The sequence below is a fragment of the Eschrichtius robustus genome, chromosome 5, assembly GCF_028021215.1.
Source record: "Eschrichtius robustus isolate mEscRob2 chromosome 5, mEscRob2.pri, whole genome shotgun sequence".
NCBI classification, from domain to species: Eukaryota; Metazoa; Chordata; class Mammalia; order Artiodactyla; family Eschrichtiidae; genus Eschrichtius; species Eschrichtius robustus.
This window is the reverse complement of record NC_090828.1, coordinates 45,196,780-45,208,087: the sequence shown is the minus strand read 5'-3', so window position 1 is coordinate 45,208,087 and position 11,308 is coordinate 45,196,780. Positions and strand designations below refer to the sequence as shown.

The 11,308-nt window shown below is 38.5% G+C and overlaps 1 protein-coding gene across 2 annotated transcripts; it reads left to right on the top strand.

The window, feature by feature from the left end:
* The first annotated feature begins 8,277 nt into the window (after window positions 1-8,277).
* Window positions 8,278-9,380, top strand: LOC137764819 (nucleophosmin-like). 2 transcript variants are annotated; one of them, XM_068543857.1, is made up of 3 exons: window positions 8,278-8,335; window positions 8,630-8,843; window positions 8,922-9,372. In XM_068543857.1, exons 1-3 carry the CDS (start codon window positions 8,278-8,280, stop codon window positions 9,142-9,144), a joined length of 495 nt encoding a protein of 164 aa, XP_068399958.1. In that variant the 3' UTR covers window positions 9,145-9,372. The 2 variants fall into 2 exon arrangements, with proteins under 2 accessions (XP_068399958.1, XP_068399957.1); XM_068543856.1 differs by having other exon boundaries at window positions 8,278-8,843; window positions 8,922-9,380.
* Window positions 9,381-11,308: the final 1,928 nt, after the last annotated feature.

Below are 11,308 nucleotides of genomic sequence, written 5' to 3'. Positions count from 1 at the left end.
ATGCGTGGTGGCAAGCTGCAGAGTATCATGATTTAATGGGAATTAAAATTACATTTGTTTAGCATTTTTCAAAGTGTTTCCTGGTTACACCTGTTTACTTGATGGTCTCTACCATTAGACTGCACACTTTGTGAGGTAAGAGGCTGTGACAACATGGTAGATGGTCAATTCATATTTGTTGAATGAATGAACTATCAAACTATAATTTTCCAATAAATCTCTTCAATGAAGTGTCTCACTTCCACTTAGATTGGTTATACTAGTTATAGTCACGCTCTTGTGAACATGGAAATCCTACCCTGCTGGTGTTGCCTGACCCCATCTCCCTACATCACTCTTACAGCTGGATTTTAGCTGTTTCGACAGTGAGAAGTAAAATGGGGCTGCCTTGGTTTTATTAGTAAATTAATTTCCTGAAATGAGAAAAAAAAGCTCAGACAGCAGATACACCACCATGTTCACAGACTAAGCATGCAGTGTTCAATGAAAGGTACTTGAAAAGCCATTTCATTCTTTATTCTTATGTATGAAAATGTTGACTATGACAGTTTGTAGTCCAAAACACAGAAACCTCAAAGTTGGCAGAGAATGTTATCTGGAAGGCAATGTCTGACCAAATACTGAATTATTATCTCATTCCCAGGAAATGTCCTCCCTATCAGTAACTTTTGCTATGATTCTACCATAAGCTTCAAATTGACCGAATTTTCATAAACAGACTAATTTTTCTTCTTAAGGCAACTTTAAAAGCAAAGTTTTTGAGAGTAAGTGGAAATGGCACTATTAAAAAGATCTGAATAGTTTTTCCTCTGACCAAAGACATCCCCATTTTTGCTGAAATCACCAACCATGCTATGCTTTGCTTTTTTGCTCTCACTGAAATGTGTTTATATATCTTACTAAAATAGAAACACTGTAATCAGTTCCTTTGAAAAGGAAGTAAACACTAGCCCTTCCTTCACAAGAGGAGGTTCGTTCATAGGAACAAGTACCAGGAGTAAGTCCTGACCAAACTACAAGGAGCACTGACTCATTTTTTTTAAATCAGATTTTTATATGAGAATAAGTTTCAACCATTCCATAAGGTACAATACCTGTTGAGTAAAATACTAAATTTTTCTCAAAGTTTTTTCTTGAGTTTATTACATCTAATTAATAGATTCCTCTAATCAAACATTTGAAGAGATACCATTTTATTCTTCAACCTTTTAAGAATGAAAGAAATAATAATCATTTTAACCTCTAACTTCAAAAATCCAGGTTACCTTTCAAATAGTTTTATCATTAATCAAGGTAACTGCCGAAGCAAATACTTTAATCCTAGTCAACGTCTTCAACTATTCAAAGATTGTCCTGAGACCTGAGATCAAAACAGATCCTAAAACTCTCAGGTCAGTTCTAAGATCCTGGAACATGCCTACCTCAAGGGCCAGTATAGTGAAATGGGGTGTGGGGTGGGGGGATGGTTTGGTAAAGTAGCAAGATCAGTCCTGTGGGAACAAGATACAGAAAAGAGAAGTGTTGATGGTAAGGAGGAAGAAAACATGGCAGATTCTAGTCTTGGGTTGAGCCATAGATTTCTTTTTTAACTGAGGTAACATTGGTTTATACCATTATATAAATTTCAAGTGAACAACATTATATTTTTACTTCTGTAAACACTACAGCATATTCACCACAAAAAATTTAGTTTCCATCCATCACCATACAGTTGACCCCCTTTACTCCTTTTGCCATCTCCCCTACCCCTTCCCCTCTGGTAACCATTACTCTGTTCTCAGTATCTATGTGTTTCTTTGGCTTGGTTTTCTCATTTATTTTGTTGTTCGTTTGTTTGTTATATTCCACATATGAGTGAAATCATATGATATTTGTCTTTCTCTGACTTATTTCATTTATCATAATATTTTCAAGGTCCATCCATGTTGTTGCAAATGGCAAGATTTCTCTTTTTTTATGGCCACTGGTATTCCATTGGATATATATTCCACTATTCTTTATCCTATCATCCATTGATGGGCACTTAGGTTTTTTCCATATCTCAGCTATTATAAAAGAATGCTGTGATGAACATAGGGTGCATATCTCTTTTCAAATTAGCATTTTTGTATTCTTTGGATAAATACCCAGAAGTGGAATAGCTGGATCATATGGTAGTTCTATTCTTAATTTTTTGAGGAATCTCCATACCGCTTTCCACAGAAGCCACAGACTATCTTAAGATATCAACCCAGAGAATGATGTCTGGGATAGGTACCTCATCAGCTTTCCTGAGTTGTGACTGCAATTTGGCCAAGGAAGGCAAGCCCCAGTCATGGGTTGTTCTGCTTATTGCTTTGAGTAAAATGATCTCCTTTCTTACCTGTTGCACATGTCTATCATGTGTATTATCTAGTTATGTAGCTATTTTTTTAAGCTTCTTGAGGCAAGCATTTGTGTCTTATAATAGTCTGCACCACCATGCATCTGTGCCTGGCACAGAGCAATATGCAAAAAAAGATTCGTTAAATCAATGAATAAACTGATTTTTATAATACTTGAGGTTCAATGTAACAAATCACAGAGAAAAGCATGTCTTCAACATAGTTCAATCTGTACTGCTTATATTATGGACAATATACAATTTGTTACTTGATTAATATTTCTAAATGCATACGTTTAAGGAAAACACTAATTCACCAACAGAAAATGCAAGGCAATATCTTCTCATTTGGAGTGTGCTGGTATTTAAATGGAACAATACTCAGCATTTTTAATTGCTTAGTTTGGGACCAATTCTGCTTTCTCATCTTTGCTAATCCTCATGTTTGTCACAGGCATAGTCATACTCTGTATTTATTCCACAATATTAGTTCATCTCTAAGCAAAATGTGGTGCTTCCCCTGTTTTACATCTTCTATTCCAGCTTCCTCCACAAAACATCTGTGCCAGGCACAGATGCATTGTGGTGCAGACTATTATAAGACATAAATGCTTGCCTCAAGAAACTTAAAAAGATAGCTACATAACTAATAATACACAAGGTGTCTTTCACCTTCACCTTGTTCAACAAAATATTTATTAGTAATAAAAAATAATATTCATTGATCTTTATTATCCCTAGAACATGACAAGAAATGTTATATTATTTAACCTATAGAAACATTTTACTGATGAAAAAAGCCTGGAAGTTCAGTAGATTATATAAATTGTCTACAGTCATATAAATGTCAAAGCTACTGTCACTAATACCTAAATGGAACTAAAAAGAGGGGTCAATGTAGGAGAAATAGATTTGATATTGGCAGTTGATAGCACAGTGGTAATTGTTGACAGGGTGGGAATGCATGAAATGACTATCTCAGAGAGAGAACATGAATGTGAATAAACAATTCCAAATTAATCCTGGGTGAACATTTAAGTGTCAGGATGAAGAAACAGGAAAGTGAAAGAAACTGAGAAGGAGCAGTAAAATAGGTGAGAAGAGAACTAAGAACCGGTAACACTGTAGAAATCAAGAAGAAAAAATGACCAATAGTGTTGCTGCTACAAAGAAGTCAAGGAAGTTGAGGACTGAAAACAGGTTCTGGATTTGTCAATTATAAAGTTATTAGCAATTCTAACCAGCATATTTTCTGAGGAGTTGTGGAGATAGAAGTCAATTTGCAAAGAGAGATCAGGAAGACAGAGAGAGCAAGTATAGACAAATCTTATACACATTTTGGTGTCAAAAGGAAGAAGATAAAGCAGTACAGTTGGCCCTCCATATCTGCGAGTTCCTCATCTGTAGATTCAACCAAACTTGGATAGAATGTATTGGAAAAAATTTCCAGAAAGTTCCAAAAAGTAAAACTTTGAACTTTCCACACACAGTGACTATTTACATAGCATTTACATTGTATTAGGTATTATAAGTAGTCTAGAGGTGATTTAAAGTATACAGGAGGCTGTGCATAGGTTATACGTTACATAAGAACTTGAGCATCTGTGGATCTGGGTGTCTGAGGGGGTCCTGGAACCAACCTCCCCGCAGATACCAAGGGATGACTATAGTTTGAGGCAAAGTCAGAATCAAGGGGAGATTCTTTTTGGCTCTCTTTTTAAGAGGGAGGAGACAACATGTAGAACGTGAAGCCACCAATAACTGATTGAACGAAGTCCTAAAAGGGAGGGAAAGGATTCCCTTAGGGAGACAGAATGAGAGGAGGGAGTGGTGGGTGAAGTTATTCATGCTGGAAGGATAGGAAAGGGGAATAAATGGGCTTTATTGTATCCATGACTTAAGAGATAAAGTGATACACTTAGAAGGAGAAGATGAGTAGGATAAAGAGTTGCAGAAAATTTGAAAATATTTGGGACCATCCCAGTGAGGAAAAAGAAAGGCAACTTTAAAAAAAGAAAGAAAGAAAAGAACTATCTGGAAGCACTAAGTGCTCAGAGGGAGGGTGGACTCACCATAAATTCAATTTTCCCAACAGAACTCAGGTCAGCAAGTTTCCTGCCCACCATGGCTCTTAAAAACAACCACTCTTTCCAGTAAAATGAAGCTGAAGACGGGAAACCAGATTAGCCAGATTGGGGGACTGTATTCTCTGAAATAAACTACACTCAGGAAAAAGCAAGAGTTTCAAAACCAAATTGTGAGACAAAGTAAAGGCTTCTTTTTATCTTTACCCTCTCCACCCTCCAGTCACTACTTCTCCCAGAAGATATACATCCTTCACTTTCCTTCTCTTTCTCCTCACCTATTTTTCTCAAACCCGACCCAAACTGTGCCATCTATTAAAATCAAAACTGAAAAATGCGTATGTGTTATTTTTGAATCCAAACATCCCATGATTAGAGAATATTTCGTTTTTATTTCACATTGTCTCAGGTCAATGTGCCAGGTTCTTAAGCTTGTCACAAGTCTCAGAGATCATTCCCTAGAACTGCAAAACAAAGAATCCTGTGACAGAAATGCTGACAACGTGGAAGGACTTTGTGATTTGCTGAGTTACTAATCATAACTTACAATTTTGGACATTTTCTTTTGGAATTAAAATTCCATATCCTAACATGTCCATCTCTCTCTATATGGATTTAAAATCATTTAAAATCAACTTCCATATATGAATGAAATGGTAAACTATGTTTTCAAGTACCTCTCCCCCCACCATACACATTCAACTTTTTAAATGATCAATTTCTCATTAATTCAATCTTTTCTCATACTGAAAATTTACAGTAATTTAGAAATGGGTTAATTGTAAGTTTCCCTTTTGCACATCTTTCAAGAAGCAAATAAATAAACACAATTTCAAGGGTAATTTTTACTTGAATATATAAATTATGTTGACATTTGGAGTGAATATATGCTGATGGAAACATTTCTATGGTGAGGCAAATCAATGTCACATTGTCTAACTATAGGTTTGCTGATCGTTCTTCTGTATTCGTTAAAAAGGACCTCTACTAGAATGCATGTTAACCTAGATCCAGGTCCTGTCTCTATTTGATAGTACAGCTGACCCTTGAGCAACAAGAATTTGAACTGCAAGTGTCTACATATATGCAGATTTTTTTCAACAGTAAACACTACAGTACTACATGATCCGTGGTTGGTAGTACCCACAGATGCCAAACCATTGATATGGATGAACCGCCTATACAGAAGACCGACTGTAAGTTATACCTGGATTTTCTTTTTTTTAAGGTATTTTTAAATTTTTTGTTTTATTTTATTTTTTTAAATTTATTTATCTTTGGCTGTATTGGGTCTTCGTTGCTGCGTGCGGACTTTCTCTAGTTGCACTGAGCGGGGGCTACTCTTCGTTGCGGTGCACAGGCTTCTCATTGCAGTGGCTTCTCTTGTTGTGGAGCATGGGCTCTAGGCACGTGGGCTTCCGTAGTTGTGGCACGTGGGCTCAGTAGTTGCGGTGCACGGGCTTAGTTGCTCTGCGGCACATGGGGTCATCCCGGACCAGGGCTCAAACCCGTGTCCCCTGCATTGGCAAGCGGATTCCTAACCACTGCACCACCAGGGAAGTCCTTATACTTAGATTCTCAACTGCTCAGAGGCTTGGCTCTCCCAACCCCAAAGTTGTACAAGCGTCAATGTAATAAAATTGCATTCCTACTTAAATATTTTATTGATTTAAGTAGTACACTAATTCTAATCAGGCTTGATCCTAATTACTTAGTGTTTCAATATAATCTTATGTTTATTTTACTTCTACCTTTTAAAGTATATGTTATTTTTATTCCTAGGAAATTCCTCAAAATAAAACATTTATTTCACCAGTGTCAGTCTATAATGCTTCTTTAATGTCAGATCAGAGGTAGTGTTTCAAAAGGAACAGTTCTCAAAAGCCGTGACAGTTCATGCCACAGAGCTGAGCTAAAATGAAGACTCCCCACCAGGCAAAAATTTTAAAGCCTAGTCTGAGATATTTTCTGTACTTAAAAGTAAGAAACTACATTGGCTTTAAAAAACAACAAAAACAACTTTATTATTTACATTTTGCATTAATTAAGACAGGGTATCTGTTATTTATTGACATATATAATTGTTTAATGGAATTTTACTATACGTTGAACTTATTTGAAACAACCTAACTTTCTCTTCTGTCTATTTCAGAGTAATTGCCTAACAATGACCTCTCTAAATTTGTAATTTCTGGAATCTGCACTAATTCTGTTCATCTCTGATAAAATGTTCCGATGCTTAGAATTCTCTCAGTCATTCTACAAACTTATTTATGCCGCAAATGTATATTGAGGACATGCTATCTCTAACCAGGCGCTGTGCTGGATGTGATAATCCACAACATTGGCATTCTGTTCTGGAGGAACTGACATCTGGGTGAAGGATGCAGTCACGGACGAGAACCTGCGTGAAGCAAGATAACTTTAAAAAAGGAATACGCAGTATGCGACGGTGAGGGGAGCACCTATCACAACCTGGTGAGGTCAGTGTACCAGGCTGTTTTACAGGGGAGGTGATGCTGGGCTGAGCCTTAAAGGAAAGGGCTTTGAAGATCACTCACTTGTGCGAGGGAGGCGCGCCAGTGCAGGCAAAGGCCTGGGAACGTGATCTGCTGACAGCTATGGGGGTATGTTAGAGAGTCTATATTGCTAGATTTTCAAGTGCATAGGAGAAGAGGAGGGGCTCATTCTCCCTGACTTTATAGTGATCGGAAGATTAGACTTTAGTCCTAAATTCAAATTGCTTCAACCTTAAAAACGTTTGTATCTAAGAGTTTGACTGAAGTCACAGTTCTCTTGTTCTTGAATGCAAGTTGTTCTAGAAATGGTCTCTAACCAGGTCTTTCACTTTGGGACAGGAAATGTTCAAAGAGCAAAGCTGTAAACCATGGAGTCCTTCTGAGGAGGAATGTTGTTTATGCACCAGAGGAAGCCAAGGCTCAGCGAGCTTGTGGATTGAGGGAGAAGGAGATGGGGTTCAGGACCCTGGGTTCTTGCTTGTATGGCTCCAGACTGGAGTGACTGGGGAGGGCTGTCCCAGAAGTGTTTCCTAGTCATGAAGGAAAGTCGTATGAGAGGCTGTCTCCTTCCTGACTGTTTCACTTTTAACCCAACACAACAAATAGAAAGCAGATTCCCCAGACACTACAGAAGAAGATAAACAGCCTGAGGAAAATCGGACATCTATGCAAATCAGCATAGACTAGCTCTCAAATACTTTACATGAGTAACAAATTAAAACAGCAGCCAAGCAGAACATGGCAGATGGGGGACTGGGTGGAAAACAGAAGGCTGGGCCGAAGATAAGTACCTGATAAAACCATTCTTTTCAAAGAATGCCAAGAACTCAGATTAGAAGATTAGCCTTGTCAACTTCTTAAGTCTCTGATTCCTCTCAAGAAAAGATGTGATGAATAGATAAGAGTAAATTATAAGGAGTTTTTTAGTAGTTGTTTATAAGGTACTTAAAAGCAGTTCTTTTAAGCCTCTTAAATGTTTCAGTATCCTATTAATTTACGTTATATAGAAGATGACTGACTTAGCAAATGCACACACTGGTCCAGCCAATTATCACAAACCTCAAAGTAGTAGAGTCAAAACCAATGAGGCTATCCTGATGCATGTTAGCCCACACTGTTAATTTAGCATTTGAAGCTAGATTTAAAAGCAAAAAATCTATTACCCTTCATATGAGGCTCCGTCAGTTATTAATTAAAGATTATGCATTCTACTTTTCCCTGGTGTGATTCTGTCCTGCTCGACTGTTCCCTGGAACAGTAGTCTTTTATCTCCATCCACCTTCTCTCCCACCTAAGTGTGTGCCACCAACCCATGGAAGATTTGATGGACATGGACATGAGCCCCCTGAGGACCCAGAACTATCTTTTCAGTTGTGAACTAAAGGCCGACAAAGATTATCACTGTAAGGTGGATAATGATGAAAATGAGCACCAGTTATCTTCAAGAACGGTCAGCTTAGGGGCTGGCGCAAAGGATGAATTGCACATTGTCGAAGCAGAGGAGATGAATTATGAAGGCGGTCCAATTAAAGTAACACTGGCAACTTTGAAAATGTCTGTGCAGCCAACGGTTTCCCTTGGGGGCTTTGAAATAACACCACCTGTGGTCTTATGGTTGAAGTGTGGTTCAGGGCCTGTGCATATTAGTAGACAGCACTTAGTAGCTGTGGAGGAAGATGCAGAGTCAGAAGATGAAGAGAAGGAGGATGTGAAACTCCTAAGTATACCTAGAAAGCTCTCTGCCCCTGGAAGTGGTAGCAAGTTTCCACAGAAAAAAGTAAAACTTGCTGCTGATGAAGAAGATGATGATGATGAAGATGACGATGATGATGATGACTTTAATGATGAGGAAGCTGAAGAAAAAGCTCCAGTAGAGAAGTCTGTACGAGATGCTCCAGCCAAAAATGCACAAAAATCAAACCAGAACTGAAAAGACTCAAAACCATCAACACCAAGATCAAAAGGTCAAGAATCCTTCAAAAAACAGGAAAAAACTCCTAAAACACCAAAAGGACCTAGCTCTGTAGAAGACATTAAAGCAAAAATGCAAGCAAGTATAGAAAAAGGTGGTTCCCTTCCCAAAGCGGAAGCCAAATTCATCAATTATGTGAAGAATTGTTTCCAGATGACTGACCAGGAGGCTATTCAAGATCTCTGGCAGTGGAGTAAGTCTCTTTAAGAAAATAGTTTAAACAGTTTGTTAAAATTTTCCATCTTATTTCATTTCTGTAACAGTTGATATCTGGCTGTCCTTTTTATAATGCAGAGTGAGAACTTCTCCTACCGTGTCTGATAAATGTTGTCCAGGTTCCATTGCCAAGAATGTGTTGTCCAAAATGTCTGTTTAGTTTTTAAAGATGGAACTCCACCCTTTGCTTGGTTTTAAGTATGTATGGAATGTTATGATAGGACATAGTAGTAGTGGTGATCAGACAAATGGAAATGGTGGGGAGACAAAAATATACATGTGAAATAAACTCAGTATTAAAAAAAGATTATGCATTCTTACACATTAAATACATATACACAAAGGCCTCGTTTTTTTAAATTAATTAATTTATTTATTTTGGCTGCGTTGGGTCTTCGTTGCTGTGCGCGGGCTTTAGTTGCGGCTAGCGGGGGCTACTCTGTTGCAGTGCGCGGGTTTCTCATTGCGGTGGCTTCTCTTGTTGCAGAGCACAGGCTCTAGGCACACGGGCTTCAGTAGTTGTAGCACACGGGCTCAGCAGTTGTGCCACACGGACCCTAGAGCGCAGCCTCAGGAGTTGTGGTGCATGGGCTTAGTTGCTGCGCGGCATGTGGGATCTTCCCGGACCGGGGCTCGAACCCGTGTCCCCTGCACTGGCAGGTGGATTCTTAACCACTGGGCCACTAGGGAAGCCCACAAAGGCCTCTTTTTAAGACAAAAAAAAAACCCAGTTATAAATAGACTGCAAAGCACGGTGAACCTCCCTAGCCAATTGGCAGGGTGCTCCCTGTTGCAAAAACACCCCAGCAGAGGAGTCTGTCATCTGTTATGAGGCATCCAAGGATCTGAGTGCTTGGGAGGCAGAGCTCCTCTCTAGCTCTGAGAAGCCCAGCTCTGGCTGGGGGCCAAATCAAGAATTACTGTGAAGCTCTTGAAACCTACAGATACCAAAAAAACAAAAACAAAAACAAAACTCTCAGATATTTTGTATTAAAAGTTTGGGGGGGCTTCCTTGGTCACCACAATGAGAAGCCCGTGCACCACAATGAAGAGTAGCCCCCGCTCGCCACAACTAGAAAAAGCCTGCGCGCAGCAACGAAGACCCAACGCGGCCAAAAATAAATAAATAAATAAATAAATTTATTTAAAAAAAAAGAAGAAGAAGAAAAGAAGAACATCTTCCTTAGAGATAAAAATGGCAGACACTCCTAACATCTAAATAACAAGTAAGGCCCAACATCATTGAGAATGCCAGCACAGAAATAATAGAAACAGTTCACATCCAAAAAGGCCTCTTTCACACTGAAGTTTTAAAAAGTCTCCCTTAAACAATGAGTTAGAGGAAATATAAAAATAAAAAAATAAAAAGTTTTGGGTAGAGTTCTAGAGACAGCAGACTCAAAACATAGGTGAGGCTCCAGCAAAGCTTGATGGTGGGGAGGATCAGTACACCTTGCTGCTGATTTAAAAACCTAATCTAGAGTATTGCCTCAAAATTAAGAATTAATGCACTAAGACAAACCTAAATTTGTAAAATTATTGTTGAACTCTGCTTCCTAAGAAAGATCTTTCAGGGTCCTTTGACTTGCTTAGTTCTTAAGGGCAGTATTAAATGGGATACTATCTTTGTCTAATGTAAATATGGTCACCATCTTATACTTGGGAGACATGAAGTCAGAGAGGTAAGGAATTTTCCTTATATTACACTGCGGAAAAATGAGTTTGTAATAGAATTCAAATATTTTCAACCAGTAACTAGAAATGACAACAATCATATAGCCAACTTTCTATTATCATGTTTTTTAATTCTTTCCATGACTTTTTGTGTTTCTTTGATTCTCCAACCTATAATGTAGGTACTACTGGCATATACCGTTTTACGTGTGAGGAAACAAGCACAGAGTAGCTGCATAACTGCTCCAGTATCACACACAGCTGGTACATATGGATGGAGGCAGGAGGGAAATTCATAGTCCACGCTCTTAACCATTGTACTTTTCACCCTTTATGTCTCTACCTACTTCCCCAAGTAACAGTTTGTGGGTATTTTGTCTATCAGACACCATGAATGAACTCACCGTAGAGTAAGTCCTCCCTCTAGACTCAAAGGCAAAACAAAACCACGAGGGTGCCTTTTGGTCTAACAATCTGTGAC